This window comes from Lipotes vexillifer, unplaced genomic scaffold (genome assembly GCF_000442215.2).
Source record: "Lipotes vexillifer unplaced genomic scaffold, Lipotes_vexillifer_v1.1 scaffold205, whole genome shotgun sequence".
In the NCBI taxonomy this organism is placed as follows: domain Eukaryota; kingdom Metazoa; phylum Chordata; class Mammalia; order Artiodactyla; family Lipotidae; genus Lipotes; species Lipotes vexillifer.
In genome coordinates, this window is record NW_006781396.1 from 188,609 (window position 1) to 206,064 (window position 17,456).

The window sequence follows — 17,456 nt, forward strand, 5'->3', positions numbered from 1 at the left end:
GGGGGGTGGGGGGGGAATACATGTCCATATCTATGGACAAGAATAATTTGCATTATTATCAATTTTCTATAAATTATGGAATTATAAAATAGCAGCAAGACAATGAAGGACACAGGCCCCTCTTTAGAATCAGATAATCACAGAAGGATCTGTTAGACAACACCTGGCATTCCATTGAAAGACACTTCAGTAATCTTTTTTTGTCCACTTCAAAGTCTTTCACAAAATTTCCTGATATATCGTATTTATTTCTATAGAAAGACTATCCCATTTTCTTCAAGAATGGAACTCTGAAGCTTGGAGGGGAAAGAGAACCTGTTCCTCGGCCCAAAAAATGGCCTATTGCCAACATTCTGGCTCCAGGAGCTAATAACATTCCTGATGCTTTCATCGTTGGTGGGCCCTATGAGGAAGAAGAAGGGGAACTCAACCATCCTGAGGTGAGAGAATTAGGCAGGTTTGGTGATAATCTCAGTGCACTGACATATGATAAAACATATGTTTACAGTTTGTAAATCACTGTAATTCATATACATCCATCACCTCTTAAAATAAAGCAAGTGTATGTCAAAATAAAACAGTTATCTATAAAATTCTGATTAAAATATTTCCTGACTTCTTAAGTCAACAAACAAAATAATTGATTTAATTCATATTTATTCTTTATTTTATTTGAAATTTATTTATTTATGAGTAGGTTATAATACAGTTACAGGTCAAAATAAAACATTAAGAGATATGCAGTTAAAGTCTCCCCCATCCTCCATGTCTCTTCCTAATTCCTTCCCAGATCATCACCCTGGTAGTTAACCTTTGTTATAGTTTCTTGTGTTTCCTTCTGGTTACATTTTTACACATATAAAAGCAAAAGTAAATAGTCAAAAGAAGACTCAGAAGCAAAAACATTTAGAAAAGTAAAATTTCCTCATAAAGGATGCAAGGGAGTCAGATTTCAGAAAGACTGGCTCAAAGACATCAGTGTAGTAAAAGTCAGGGGTCAAACTGTTTTTCTTTAGGGAGTCGAGATTTATAGGAAGTATTCAAAGTCTTGCTGTTTCGAGATCTAGAACCTGTCAAGAAGACTGCTATTTTTGCTTTATCTCAAGTGTGAAATGTTTATTTATTTATTTTTAATTGAGTATATATAAAGTGCTTAATCATATTGGAAGTAGGGAAAATGTGTTTTTTCTTCACATACTCATACACACATATACCTACACGTATTCTTTCCCTGTCATTTTTTTTTTTCACAAATGGTGGCATACTCACACACTTCTGCAACTTGCTTTTTTCTCTTTATAGTGTATCTTGGAGATTTTCTCCACATTCTTTTTCTTTCTTTATTTGTACTTGTATAACAGAGCAGGACCCTATGGGGCCTTCTGGGGACAGGCCTTTCCCCCAAATCCTCTGCTTTAGCTCCTCTCTGAAGTACCTAGATAATAATATTTGATGCACATTTCCTGAGTTGTTTTGCAGATGTGAACCAACCCCCCCCCCCCCACCCCCACCAAAAAAAATGGAAGAACTACTTGATGATCATGAGCACATGGCCCCAGGCCTCCTGGAGCCTAAATACTGAAAATGTTAACCCCTGTGACACCACCCTGTTCCCTCACCATCAGCCAATCAGAGAATTGTGCATGAGCTGATCACATACCTTGCGACTCCCCTGCCCCCCACACACCGGGCTTTTAAAAATTTTTGCTGAAACCCTTCAGGAAGCTCGGGGTTTTTAGGGCATGAGCCACCCGTATCCTTGCATGGCCCTGCAATAAACCTTTTTTTCTCTGCTCCAAACTCCAACGTTTTGGTTTGTTTGGCCTCGCTGTGCGTTCGGACTTGTGCTAACACTTGCTTTATGATATACTTTTTTTAAAGTATAGACATACTTTAACTTGCTTAACTAGTCTCCTGTTGGTGAACATTTCAGTTGTTGAAATTATTTTCTTTTTGTTCCTTCCCTCCCTTTCTTTCTTTCTTTCTTTCTTTCTCTTTCACTCTTACTTCATATTTTTCTACAACCTATGTTTGTCAAGAGCATAGAAAATGCTGTAAACACATTTGCAAATGTATTTTGAATGAGCTGATAATCATTAGTGGAAACATTCAATAAAGTAATTTTACAATGAGCCGTTGAATTACTTTCAGGGTCTGATTCTAAATATTTTAAATAGAGATAAAGCTAGCAATATTTTAAAAACATTGTGCAGTGTCTTTTCTCATCATTGTGATTACTAAAAATTCATGCTCTTCTTACATTAATGTTTTCATTTAGATCAGATATTTTGTTTTAGATATTTAGATTTTATATTCCATTTTAGTTTAGATAACTAGTTCTCAACCCTGGTTGCTCATCACAGTCACCTGGAAAGCTTTTAAAATAGTAACCATGGCCAAGCTCTAACCCAGATCAATTACATAAGAATTTACTTTTAAAATAATACCAATGCCCAGTTTTTGATTTTTTTTTTAATCAGCTCCCAGATAATTCTAATATGCATCCACGGTTGAGAGTCACTGATTAAGGTTATGTGAGTGAATATTTGGCAGTTAGTATTAGATTGATATAAGGGTAATATAAGTATTTTATTTTATATACTGTATTAATAGTAAAGTACCCTAAAATTTAAGACGGTGGTAGTATTTTCAGTAGTAGTCATACTTATAGTAGTATTAGTAGTAGTAATAAAAGTATTGTGACCAAATCCATTAAAAGAATGCCCCACAGATAGAGCAGGAGACAACCATGGCATACTGAGAGAGTAAAAGTCTCTGTCTTATGATTTTATAGGACAGGGAATTTAGGAACCAAGCAGAGTGCGTAAAGAAAAGGATTACTTGGGACTTGGAAAGTCGCTGCTACCTTGATCCTCCTGCAGTGATCAGGTAGGAAGAGGGAGGGAATATGTCTAACCAACAAAGATGTAGGTGGGAAGAAATGTTACTTTTGTTTATTTATATTTGAGTTAAGGTGATCTTGAGGTTCTCTTCCACCACATCTGCTAATAGCAGGCTTCTAGTGGTGGTAGCTTAACCATGGGGGATTCTTGTTTCGTTCAGAGCTGGTACGTGTGGTGGCTCTACAGTATTATTAGATATCCAGGCTCAATCTTTCTCTTTGCTCTACCTTCTTTAACATGTACGTTCCATCCACAAGGTTGTCTCATAGTTCAAGATGGCTATTGGAGCTCCAGCCTGCACTTTCACATTCCTGTCAGAATGTTGGAAGAAGGGAGTGCTTATGGATTAAAAAAGGACACAGGCTGGCTGTATTAGCCTGTCTTATAGAACCTTCCTGAAATCTGACAACTCCTGTTTACATCTCATTGGCCATCTCTCGATGCAAAAGAGGCTTAGGAAATAATGGTTTTGTTGGACACATTGTCACCCAGACTAGATCAGGATTTATATACTAAGCCAGAACATGACACAGTTTTGTGTGGGTAACTATCGGTCTCTGTCACAGTGACCTGGAGATTAGGGAGAGGTGAGAAATAGAGGATTATCAATATATGTATAATCTGAATGAAAATCTCTGTTTTTTTCACTTAATAGTCTATTTTTTAGAACAGTTTTAGGGTTACAGAAAAATGGATCAGATATTTCAGAGTTCTTATATACCCAATTTGACAGTAGTATATAATATTAATGTACATTGTTGGATTTGATTTGCTGATATGTTATTAAGGATACATTGTTACTATTATTACTTTGAACAGTTATCTATTTGACTAATTAAAAATAAGAAAGAAAATTTAATTTATTTTACTTTAATCTGTTTCATTCTCTGATTTTCTTCCTTTCTTTATGTAGGTCCACGTTTCTGACCCACATCATTTCCTTTTCTCTGAAGACTTTTAGCATTTCTTTTTTTTTTAATAGGCATTAAAAAAAATAAATTTATTTGTTTTTGTTTTTGGCTGTGTTGGGTCTTTGTTGCTGTGTGCAGGCTTTCTCTAGTTGCGGCGAGCGGGGGCTACTCTTCATTGCAGTGTGTGGGCTTCTCATTGTCGTGGCTTCTCTTGCTGGGGAGCACGGGCTCTAGGCACGCGGGCTTAAGTAGTTGGGGCACGTGGCTCAATAGTTGTGGCGCACGGGTTTAGTTGCTCTGTGGCATGTGGGATCTTCCCAGACCAGGGCTCAAACCCGTGTCCTCTCCATTGGCAGGCAGATTCTTAACAACTGCACCACCAGAGAAGCCCAACTTTTTTTTTTTTTTTTTTTACGGTACGTGGGCCTCTCACTGCCGTGGCCTCTCCCGTTGCGGAGCACAGGCTCCGGACGCGCAGGCTCAGTGGCCATGGCTCACGGGCCCAGCCGCTCCGCGGCATGTGGGATCCTTCCGGACCGGGGCACGGACCCGTGTCCTCTGCATCGGCAGGCGGACTCCCAACCACTGCGCCATCAGGGAAGCCCCCAACTTTTAGTATTTCTTGCACGGCACGTCTACTGGCCACAAATTCCTTCCATTTTTGTTTGACTAAGAAAGTACTTTTCCTTCACCTTTGAAGATACAGAATTCTAGGTTGGTGGTTTGTTTCTACACCACTCTCTTCTTGCTTGCATGATTTCTGAAAGGAAGTCCAATGTAATTCTCATCCTTATTCCTCCATAGGTGAGGTGTTTTTTTCTCTGACTTCTTCCAAGATTTTCTCTTTCTCTTTGGTTTTCTGCAGTTTGAATATGATATACCTAGGTGTAGATTTCTTTTTTTTTGTATTTATTGTGCTTGGTGTTCTCTGAGCTTCCTAGATCTGTGGTATCTGCCATTAATTTGGTAAGATTATGACTTCAGATATTTCTTTTGCTCCTTTCTCCCTTTCTTCACCTTCTGGTATTCCTGTTATACCTTTTGGAATTGTCCCACAGTTCTTAGATATTCTGTTGTGATTTTTAAATTTTTTTCCCCTTTCCGTTTCAGTTTGGGAAGTTTTTGTTGGCTCAGTGGCTTCAAGATCACTGAGTCTTTCCTCAGCTATGTCCAGTCTGTTGATAAGCCCATCAAAAGAATTGTTCCTTTTTTTTAATGTTTTTGATTTCTAACATTTCCTTTTGATTCTTTCTTAGAATTTCCATCTCTTTGCTTACATTACCTATCTGTTCTTGCATTTTGTCTGCTTAATCCATTAGAGTTCTTAACATACTAATCATAGTTATTTAAAATTTTCTATCTGGTAATTTCAAAATCTGTGTCATATCTGAGTCTAGTTCATATGCTAGCCTTGTCTCTTCAGACTGTATTTTTTCTTTTACCATTCCTTGTAGTTTTTTATTGAAAACTGGACATTATGTCTTGGGTAGTAAGAAATGTCGTAATTAGGTTTTTTACTATGAGTTTTTATGTTAACCTGGCTAGGAGGTAGGCTGTGTTTAACACTTGCTGTAGCTGTAGATGCTAGAGGCTTCAGTGTCCTTTTGCTCCTTCCCTGTTGTCTTTGGGTTTGCTAAGAGCTCTTTCCTAAACAGGGTTTGTGTTTTGCAGATTCTCAGTTATTATTCACTGTTATTATACTGGATCCTGTTGATGTGTGGCGGTAAGGTGTTGGGGATGGGAAGTGTTCTATAATCCTGTGATTAAATCACAGTATTTTAATGGGTTTGAGCCCATAGGTTGTGACTTCATAAGTCTGGAATAGTCTTTTTTTCTTCCTCTCTTCGTGTGAGACAGGAAGGCTAAATAGGACTGGAGTTGTCCAATTGCCCTTTCCCTGGGTCAGATAAAACTCTGGTGAAGTAGTTTCCCTTACAGAGCAGGCCTTTGTTATGGAGAATATACTCTGGACATATTTTAATATGGTTACCTTTCCTTTCTCCCTGCCTAAGGCTCTTCCCTTGCTTTCACAATGAGAGTCTGATGGAGCTCCTTGATTGAAAACCCAAGAATGTGTGGGGACCCCCTAAGACTGGGCACCCAGGAGTTTTTAACTCTCTGGTTAGTTCATGCTCAGCCTCCAACAATCTTTCAAAATTATCATTATAGTGTTTCTACCAGTTACTGGCTCTAATGGCTTCTGATGCCTGTAAGCTGATCTCAGCTGTGATTCTCTGTACTTGCCTGTTTCTCTAAACTTCCAGGTGGCAATTTGCCCTGTGAACTTATTTCTTAGATGGATCTAAGAAAAGTCATTGATTTTCAGTTTGACCAGCTTTTTTCTTACATATGCCTTTATTTTTTTAAATTAATTAATTTATTTGGCTGCATTGGGTCTTAGTTGAGGCACGCAGGCTCTTCGTTGTGGCGTGTGGGCTTCTCTCTAGTTGTGGTGCGCGGGCTCAGTAGTTGCTGCGCACAGTCTCTCTAGTTGTGGTGCTAGGGCTCCAGAGTGCGCAGGCTCAGTAGTTGTGGCGCACGGGCTTAGTTGCCCTGTGGCATGTGGGATCTTAGTTCCTCCACCAGGGATCGAACCTGCATCACCTGCATTGGAAGGTGAATTCTTAACCACTGCGCCACCAGGGAAGCCCTGTGAGAAGGTTTTAAAAGCCCACATGCCTAATAAGAATTTTTACATATGTGCATTCCATTACTTTTTAAGAGAGGAATACTTCCTTTTGACCTAAATTGTAGTAACCCCATTTTGCATGTAATGCTAATGGGCTGATTTTTGATCTGCAGTTTTCAGAAGCGAATTGCTGATTGCCAATTTTGGCCTGTAGAGATCACAAGGGTTCCTCTGGTTACTGTACCCAAAGGGAAATCTGCTAAATTTGAGAAGGTAAATTAGTTTACTTAAAAATATTTATATAAGATATGATGGGTCAGACCCAACCTGTTTTTCTGCTTCTAATTCTGATACCAAAGGAAAATATGAACTGTGTGGCTGCTCCCTAGGGTGACCAGCTCATCCTGATTTGCTTAATAGTTTCTCGGTTTTAGTGCTGAAAGTCTCATATCCCAGGAAACTCCCTTGTTCCTGGCAAATCAGGATGACTGGTAACCCTAGTTCCCTGTTGTCCACTAACAATTATTTAGGCTTTATTCTCAGATATCCTGTTTCCTTCTAGCTCTTTATTATAGTTTTAACATGGGTAAAACCATGAAAAATAGCCTTTTTTTAATGCTTTTCTTTTTTTAATTTATTTATTTAATTTATTTATTTTTGGCTGCATTGGGTCTTCATTGCTGTGTGCGGGCTTTCTCTAGTTGCGGAAAGTGGGGGCTACTGTTTGTTGCAGTGCGCAGACTTCTCATTGCGGTGGCTTCTTTTGTTGCAGAGCATGGGCTCTAGGCACGCGGGCTCAGTAGCTGTGGCTCGCAGGCTCTAGAGCTCAGGCTCAGTAGTTGTGGCGCACGGGCTTAGTTGCTCCACGGCATGTGGGATCTTCCCAGACCAGGGCTCGAACCTGTGTCCCCTGCATTGGCAGGCAGATTCTTAACCACTGCACCACCAGGGAAGCCCCCAAATAGCCTTTTAATACATCAAAAGTAGTTAAATATAGGCAATATGGTTCAACCTACTACATCTTTCTAAATTTATTTTAGACTTACCTACTTAAATTGTTTTAGCCCACTAATTAGAGTAATAGGATTCATAGATGTACTACTATTCTGAAAAGATACAGCTTTGATGAGCCTAGAAAAGTTCTCTACTGTATTTTGTTTGTTTGTTTATGATAAAAATAAATGCATTTGTCCAAATGACTGTGTTTCCAGTTCATCCCACTTACTATGCCAACAGTTGCTTCCTATCATGCTGAAGAAGAAAACCATGGGAAATAGCCTAAGAAATGTCCCCTGCAAAAAGTCTTTTTTAAAACTTGAAATATAGTTGTTGCACAATATTATTAGTTTCAGGTGTACTACATAATGATTTGACACTTGCAAACATTGTGAAGTGTTCACCATGATAAGTCTAGTAACCATCTGTCCCCATATAAAGTTATTACAATATTATTGACCACGTTCCTTATGCTGTATATTATATCTCTGTAACTTATTTGTTATATAACTGGTGGTTTGTACCTCTTAATCTGCTTCACCTGTTTCTCCCACCGCTTCCAGCAACCACCTGTTTTTCTCTGTATCTATGAGTCTGTTTTTGTTTTGTTTTATTCTTTTTTTTTTTTGATTCCATGTATAAGTGAGATGACGTGGTATTTATCTTTCTCTGTCTGACTTATTTCACTTAACATAATACTTTCTAGATCTATCCATGTTGTCACAAATGGCAAGATTTCAATTTTTATGGCTAAGTAATATTCCATTGTGTATATATATATACACACCACATCTTCATTTATCTTTTGATGGACAACTAGGTTGCTTCCATATCTATTTTAAATAATGCTGCAGTGAACATTGGAGTGCATATATCTTTTCAAGTTCACGTTTTTGTTTTCTTTGGGTAAATGCCCCAAGGTTAAATTGCTAGATCATATGGCAGGTCTATTTATAATTTTCTGTGGAACCTCTGTAGTGTTTTCCATAGGATCTCACCAATTTACAATCCTACCAACAGTACATGAGGCTTCCCTTTTCTCCACATCCTTGCCAGTGCTTATCTGTTGTCTTTTAATGGTAGCTATTCTGACAGGTGTGAGGCGGTATTTCATTGTGGTTTTGATTTGCATTTCCCTGATTGTTAGTGATGTTGGGCATCTTTTCATGTCTGTTGGTCATCTGTATGCCTTCTTTGGAAAAATGTCTATTAAGGTCTTCTGCCCGTTTTTAAATAAAGTTCTTTGTTTTTTTTGATGTTGTATGAGTTCTTTGGATATTAACCCCTTTTTAGATATATAGTTTGCAAATATTTTTTCCCATTCAGTAAGTGGCCTTTTCATTTTGTTTGTAGTTTCTTTCACTGTGCAAAAACATTTATTATTTTTTAAATTATTTATTTATTTATTTAGGCTGCACCGGGTCTTAGTTGCAGCACATGGGATCTTCACTGCGGCATGTTTTAGTTTCTTTATGCAGGATTTTTAGTTGTGGCACATGGGCTTAGTTGCTCCGTGGCATGTGGGATCTTCTCGGACCAGGGATTGAACCCATGTCCCCTGAATTGGCAGGTGGATTCTTAACCATTGCGCCACCAGGGAAATCCCAATGATGCATTTTTAAATGGGAATGTTTTCTTAATTTCTCTTTCTGCTAATTTGTTATTAGTATATATAAATGCAACTTATTTCTGTATGTTAATTTTGTATCCTGCAAATTTATTGAACTCATTTATTCTAGTAGTTTTTGGATGGTGTCTTTAGGATTTTCTATATACAGTATCATGTTGTCTGCAGTGACAGTTTTACTTCCTCCTTTCCAGTTTTCCTTTTATTTCTTTTTGTTGTCTGATTGCTGTGGCTAGGACTTCTAATACCATGTTGAATAAAAGTGGTAAGAGTGGGCATCCTTGGGACTTCCCTGGTGATGCAGTGGTTAAGAATCCATCTGCCAATGCAGGGGACACGGGTTTGAGCCCTGGTCTGGGAAAATCCCACATGCCATGGAGCAACTAAGACCGTGTGCCACAACTCCTGAACCTGTGCTCTAGAGCCTGCTAACCACAACTACTGAGGCTGCGTGCCACAACTACTGAAGCCCACATGCCTAGAGCCCGTGCTCTGCAACAAGAGAAGCCACTGCAGTGAGAAGCTGGCGCACTGCAACAAAGAGTAGCCCCTACTCGCTGCAACTAGAGAAAAGCCCGTGCAGAGCAACAAAGACTCCGTGCAGCCAAAAATAAATAAATAAATCAACAAATAAATAAAAATAAATGTTAAAAAAACAAAAGAGTGGGCATCCTTGCCTTGTTCCCAATCTCAGAGGAAATGCTTTCAGCTTTTCACCTTTGAGTATGATGTTGGCTTTAGATTTGTCATATATGGCCTGTATTATGTTGAGGTATGTTCCCTCTATACCCAGTTTGTTGAGAGTTTTTATCATAAATGGATGTTGAATTCTGTCAAATGCTTTTTATGCATCTATTGAGGTGATCATATTATTGTTATTCTTCAGTTTTGTTAATGTGGTATATCACATTGATTGATTTGTGGGTATTAACCCATCCTTGCATCCCTGAGATAAATCCCACTTGATCATGGTGTACAATTCTTTTAATGTATTGTTGAATTCGGTTTGCTAATATTTTGTTGAGGATTTTGGCATTTATGCTCATCAGGGATATTGGCCTGTAATTCTCTTTTCTTGTGATATCTTTGTATGGTTTTGGTATCTTTGTAATATAAAATATGCATTGGCTAACATTCCTTAGATTTCTAAAGCAACATAATGTTACCACATGAAGATAGGGCTTTTAATCTAATTTCTAATTATTGTTATAATCAGCTGAATCAAAGAGATTACTTTTTTTAAGATTTTTTAAAAATTATTTATTATTTTTATTTTTGGGTCTGTGTTGGGTCTTCGTTTCTGTGCGAGGGCTTTCTCTAGTTGCGGCGAGTGTGGTCCACTCTTCATCGCGGTGCGCGGGCCTCTCTCACTGTCGCGGCTTCTCTTGTTGCGGAGCACAGGCTCCAGACGCGCAGGCTCAGTAGTTGTGGCTCACGGGCCCAGTTGCTCCGCGGCATGTGGGATCTTCCCAGGCCAGGGCTCGAACCCGTGTCCCCTGCATTGGCAGGCACATTCTCAACCACTGCACCACCAGGGAAGCCCCTAAAGATTTTTTTTTGATGTGGGCCATTTTTAACATCTTTATTGAATTTGTTACAATATTGCTTCTTTTTTTATGTTTTGGTTTTTTGGCCACTAGGCATGTGGGATCTTCGCTCCCCAACCAGGGATCAAACCCTCACCCCCTGCATTGGAAGGCGAAGTCTTAACCACTGGACCGCCAGGGAAGTCCCTCAAAGAGATTACTTTTAACCTTGTAGAAATTAAATGTGTTTTCTTTCACTAAACTGATTTTTTTCTTTCACTAAACTTTCTTTCACTGATCTTTTTCCTTATAAATTTTTCTATGGCAAACCATACAACCATTAAAAATTATGTTAAAATGTATTTACTGACATGTTCTTCACCTTTGTAATGAGAATTTAGATGAGATTAGGGTTGGCAAATACATGACAGCAGACTGTCAGTCATCATCCTTCATCCATGGCAGATACTACTGATCAATCAAAGCATTCTTTTCTTTTGAACCCAAATAAGGACACAGAATCTTTCTCAACACAGTATTCTAAAACACCTCCACTAATTGGTTAGAATTTAAGCATAAGTTAAATCCTATTTGTTGTCACTGATGCAGATAATTTGTAAGGCCCCTCTCATTTATATGAATCTGTGAACTAAAGCTAAGGCCACAATCTGTTTTCTTTTAAGCTTTTGTTGTTATTACTGATTTTTGCAAAGCTTCACTTTTTCCTAAGAAGCAACATGGTGAAATTGACATTTTGGTTGAATATATATTATTAATTAGTTTGCATATGTGTTGATCCAACTATTATCTTTACTATTCATAGTGTTAGTATACGTTATCTCAGAGATCATGGTGTTTTTAAACCCAATTATAAATAAATAGATAAATGAGCAGAGACCCAAAATGTCTATGTAACTGACCCAAATCAAGTAGCTCAGCTAGTCCTAAAGTCAGGTCTTTGAACTGCTAAGTCAGAGTTCCATACTTTAGCTACATTACTCTGTAGCACTAACAGCTCTCTGTTTTTATTCCTTTAGACTGATGATGAAGGTCGGCTTTCATTTCATGGTGTGGCTTATGTTAATATGGTGCCATTGCTGTATCCAGGTGTGAAGAGGATTCGGGGAGCTTTTCATGTTTACCCTTACTTAGGTAGCACAGTCTATGAAAAGGTAAGAAAACTTTGAAGAGAAGGTATCATCCTAATTTATTCTTATGTATGTGTTTACCTACATCTTTAGCACACATAGCTTTGCAATTGATATTTGGAACCAGCTGGTATACTGGAATGTTAAATATGGAACCTTGAAGTCTTCTGCCCTTGAACCTTAAAAACTTTAGGATAATGAAATCCAAAAACTGGAAACAACCCAAATCTCCATCAATAGGTGAACAGAAAAACAAATTATATGGTATAGCCATACAATGGAATACTACTCAGCAATAAAAAGGGATGAGCTATTAACACGTGCAACATGGATGGATCTCAAATGCATTATGATAAATGAAAGAAACCAGACAAAAGAGAGTACATACTGTATAATGCCAATGAAATACAATTATCAGAAAGTAGTGGCAGAAAGCAGATCAGTGGTTGCTTGGGAACAGGGATAGAGGGAAGAATGGATTACAAAAGAAATATGAGGTAAGTTTTAAGGATGATGGAAATACTGGTTATTCTAATTGCAGTAATGGTTTCACATGTGTATACACATGTCAAAATTGATCAAATTGTATACTTTAAATATGTAATTTATTATACAGGCATACCTCATTTTATTGCCCTTTGCTTTATTACTCTTCACAGATATTGCGGTTTTTTTTTTTTTTTACAAATTGAAGGTTTGCGGCAACCCTGAGATGAGCAAGTCTATGGGTGATATTTTTCCACCAGCATCTGCTCACTTTGTGTCTCTGTGTCACTTTGTTAATTCTCACAATATTTCAAACATTATCATTATTGTTATATTTGTTATTGTGATCTGGGATCTGTGTTGTCACTAGTGTAATCATTTTGGCCTTTTTTAGCAATAAAGTATTTTTAAATTAAGATCTGTACTTTTTTTTTTTTTAATTTTTGGCTGCATTCAGTCTTTGCCGCTGTGTGCCGGCTTTCTCTAGTTGTGGCGAGCGGGTACTACCGTTCATTGCGGCGGTGACTTCTCTTGTTGCGGAGCACAGGCTCTAGGCACGTGGGCTTCAGTAGTTGTGGCTCGCAGGCTCTAGAGCACAGCCTCAGTAGTTGTGGTACATGGGCTTAGTTGTTCATGGCATGTGGGATCTTCCCGGGCCAGGGCTCAAACCCCTGTCCCCTGCATTGGCAGGTGGATTCTTAACCACCGTGCCACCAGGGAAGTCCCTGTACATTGTTTTTTAAGACACTGCTATTGTACACTTAATAGATTACAGTATAGTGTAAGCATAACTTTTACGTGTACTGGGAAACCAAGATAACCATTATTTGCTTTATTCAGTTATTTGCTTTATTGAGGTGGTCTGGAACCAAACTTGTAATAACTCCAGGGTAAGCCTGTATTTCAATTTTACCTCAATAAAGTTGGAAGGAAAATCTTCCGAATAATGAAGTATTGTGTGTTAAGTATGCAAAAACTTAAATATATGTACTGATTAATGAGCTATAATATGGTTCTTGGAATTTTCAGATGTTAAAATGTTAAAATACACATTATTTATTTATTTATTGAAGCAAAAAATCAATTTTATCATGTTTCTTCTTAGGAGAAAGTGAGGCTTTGTAAAACTCAACAATAATAACAACAAAAACGTATTACTATTTTATCATTATTAGGACAAGTATTTCTCAATAACAGAGTCATGAAAGATCCATCAGCTATTTGAAAACCAACTGAGTAATAAACTCTATATAAGTATCCTTTGAATCAGAAATCAAACTTATAGGGATTTGTCTGAAATAAATCATTTAATAGGATCAAAACCCTCCTATTCATGAAAACTTTGGGGGATCAATAATAGCAAAACTAAAATTAAGATTAAATGTCTAATAATAGAGAAAGGATTAATAAATTATTGTAAATAAAAATGGTGGAATATGCATCCATTAAAAAGATAATCATTAATGTTTTGTAGATAGTTAAATGAGAAAAAAAGCAAAAATTTTACATATAGCATAGATCATGATAAATTCCAAGTGAGTTTATTAAAATAAGTTAAATATGAAGTCTGTAAAAATAGAAGTGTCTATTAATTAAAAATATGAATTAAGGGAAGACTTCCTGTGCTTGAAAACAAATGAAAGATATAGATTGCCAAAAACTAAAAACCTTCTATACATAGAAGAAACCATCATTAACAAAATTATAATGTAACTAAAAAATTGGGAAAAATATTTGAATACATATCAGAAGATGGCTACTATTTCTAAAATATAAAGCACTTTATTGTATCAATCATATCAAGATATTTTTGGTGAATCTGAGGGAAACAATATATTAATTGAAAGGTTATAGGCTTTGATGTCAGGCAGTTTCTAGACTGAATTCTGGAACTGCCAGACAGGCTGCCATTTACTGACTTTGGGCAAGTGACTAAATTTCTCTTAACTTTATTCATCAGTAAAATGGAGACACTGCTTGTTTCCTAGAATTGTTTTACATGTTAAATGAGATTAAATATGTAAAGCACTAGGGATATAATTGACACACAAACATTTTTCCTGTTACTTTTATTATACCCATATGAAGGAGAATATTGTGCATATATTAAAAATTATTCTCATGAAAACTTTAAAAACAGATGATGCATGTGATAGTCTGTTAAATGAAAAAGGATATAAAACTACATCCACTATGATCACAACTTTTTAAAAATATATAATCATAATTTTTTTAATATATGAAAAATACTGGGGAGGAAACATTTCTGGGTATGTCTAAGTGAGGAGGTTGTCAAATTTTCTCCCCCTAAAAGCAACTGTAAAGCTGGACAAATTGACAAAATGCCATTTCAGTGCTCTGTAAATTGACCAAAGGTATCAACAAACTGAGAAGTATTCATGCATGAAAAACAATGGAGTTTGAGGCATTCTTGCCTAGATCTGCTTCTAAACCACCTCCCCCTACCTCTTCTCTAATTTAGCTTAATCAGTGAGGTGATTCTTCTAGGGCAGGATGGGCTGTGAGGGCTAGCAACTTTGCTGCCACAGAGAGGGCTCACAAAATTTGGAGCAGTGGGTGAAGGACCCATGGCTGACAATGTCGTTGGTTGAAATGGAGATCTTGGTGGAGAGCAACCAGCATATTGTAATGAGAGTCCTAGGAGAAAAGAGAAAGAGGCAGAAGTTATGTATATAAAAATAATGTCTGAAAATGTCCCCTGTTTGGTAAAAACATTAATCTACATGCCTAAGAAGTTCAGAGAATTCCAGGTAGGAAAAGCATATGAAGGTCTATAGTACACACATTATAGTGAACTATTGAAAGAAAAAGAAAATTGTGAATTCAACAGGAGAAAAATGATGCATCACTTACAGGGGAGCACCAACATGGTTAACAGTTGATTTTTCATCTGAAACAATGGAATCCTGAAGGCAATGGAAACACAGATTCAAAGTGTTGAATGAAAACGCTATCAACCAAAAATGAAGGTGAAACAAACACATCCATGGATAAACAAGTATTGAAAGAATCTGTTGCTAATAAACCTGTCTTGCCAGGATTACTAAAGTATGTCCTTCAGCTTGAAAGAATATAAACCAAATGATAAATTGAATCCACAAGAAGAAATGAACACTAGAAATGGTTAAATGTAAGTAAGTATAAAAGATTTTAGAAATATATGTTTTTCTCATTTTTGCTCTTAATTTCTTTGAAAGATGTGATTATATAAAACATTAGTTTTATTATTGGGTTTGTAACATACATAGATGTAATTTATATGATAATAGTAGCATAAAGGCAAAGAAGATAGAATGGAGCTATAGCACAGTAAAGTTTATGTATTTTATCAGAATTAAATCAGTCTCAATGTGAAATAGATTGTGATTAGTTCAGATGCATATTGTAATCTCTAAAGCAACCACTAAGAAAAGCGTGTGTGTGTGTGTATGTGTGTGTTTGTGTTTGTGTACATATACCATATGCATATACTCAAGTATATATATATTTAACATTAAAAGAAGGCACTTAAAGAAGGAAGAGAGGAACAAAAAAGACAAGATAAATAGAAAAGAAATAGCAAAATGTCAAATATAAATGTAAATATTTCAACAATAACATTATACGTGAGTAGTCTAAGCACCCCAATGAAAGAGATTATGAGACTGGATTTTTAAAAAATCAAGATTTGAGAAAGATAAATATTATATCACTTATGTAGAATCTAAAAAATAATGCAAATGAATCTATATACAAAACAGAAACAGACTCACAGATATAGAAAATAACTTATGGTTACCAAAGGGGAAAGAAAGTGGGGGGAGGGATAAATTAGGAGTATGGGATTAACTGATGTGAACTACTATACATAAAATAGATGAGCAACAAGGATTTACTTCAGAACACAGGGAATTGTTTTCAATATCTTGTAATAACCTCTAATAGAAAATAATCTGAAAAACATATATAACTGAGTCACTTTTCTGTACAACTGAAACTGAAACAATATGGTAATTCAACTAATACTTCAATTAAAAAAAATCAAGATTCAATGATATGCTGTCTATAACAAATACGTTTTGGTTCAGACACATAAGTTGAAGTAAAAGGATGGAAAAGATATACTATGCAAATAGAAAACATAATGGAGCTGAGTGGCTATATTTATATCAGACAAAATAGACTTCAAGATGAGTAATATTACTAAAGACATAGAGTGGCATGTCATAATAATTAAAGGGTCAATTAATCACAAAGATAGGATTTATAAATTATAAATTATTATATATAATGTGTAAATTATAAGTGAATACTCACAACAGAACCTCATAATACATGAAGCCAAACCCAACAGAATTGAAAGGGGTAATAGACAATTTGACAGTAACATTCAGAAATTTCAATATTCCACTCTCAATACTTGGCAGAACAACTATATAGAAAATCTGTGTTAAACATAAACTTAGCATACAACCCAGAAAATCATTCCAAGAGAACTGAAAACCTGCATTTACACGAAGACATGTACATGAATGTTCATAACAGCATTATTCATGATAGCTAAAAACTCACAACAGTCCAAATACCCACAACTGGTGAATCAATAAATTGTGGCATATCTATATTAGGGAATACTATTTAGCAGTAAAAAAGGAATGAACTACAATTAATGTAATATGCCAAAATCATTGAATTTTCTTTTTTTCCTGGAGCAAAACTGGAATAATTTACTTCCTTGTCTCTGTTGGACTTGCTGCTGAAACAGAACCTGCTTTCACCCTTGTTGGTGACCTGTTCCATTCTGATACTTGGTTAGATATTGCCCAGGGAATTCCATTTTAATCTTCATGGGCTAGCAGTCTATAGTACCCCTAGCCTAAACAGAGAATATCCAAAATTGTAAATATTTCATTGTGTTTCAACCAAGCAGAAAAACATCCTCAGGAAGGTGCTGCTTAGGCCTGTAAATCAGATTTTTTTTCCCCAAATCACTGAATTTTGACTACACTTTAAACGGGTGAATTGTATGGAATGTTAATTTTATCTCAGTAAAGCTGTTTTAAAAAAGAGTGAACTGGGCTTCCCTGGTGGGGCAGTGGTTGAGAGTCCGCCTGCGGTTGCAAGGGACACGGGTTCATGCCCCGGTCCGGGAAGATCCCACATGCCGCGGAGAGGCTGGGCCCGTGAGCTATGGCCGCTGAGCCTGCGCGTCCGGAGCCTGTGCTCCGCA

The 17,456-nt window shown here is 36.7% G+C and overlaps 1 protein-coding gene across 2 annotated transcripts in view; it reads left to right on the plus strand.

Moving 5' to 3' along the window:
- Positions 1–17,456, plus strand: part of CFAP70 (cilia and flagella associated protein 70) — an 85,980-nt gene that overhangs the window by 21,975 nt on the left and 46,549 nt on the right. For both annotated transcript variants that reach the window (XM_007454658.1, XM_007454659.1), the window contains exons 6-9: positions 258–440; positions 2,795–2,889; positions 6,617–6,716; positions 11,630–11,764. In XM_007454658.1, the coding sequence (XP_007454720.1) occupies positions 258–440; positions 2,795–2,889; positions 6,617–6,716; positions 11,630–11,764 (513 nt within the window). The remainder of the gene's footprint in view (positions 1–257; positions 441–2,794; positions 2,890–6,616; positions 6,717–11,629; positions 11,765–17,456) is intronic.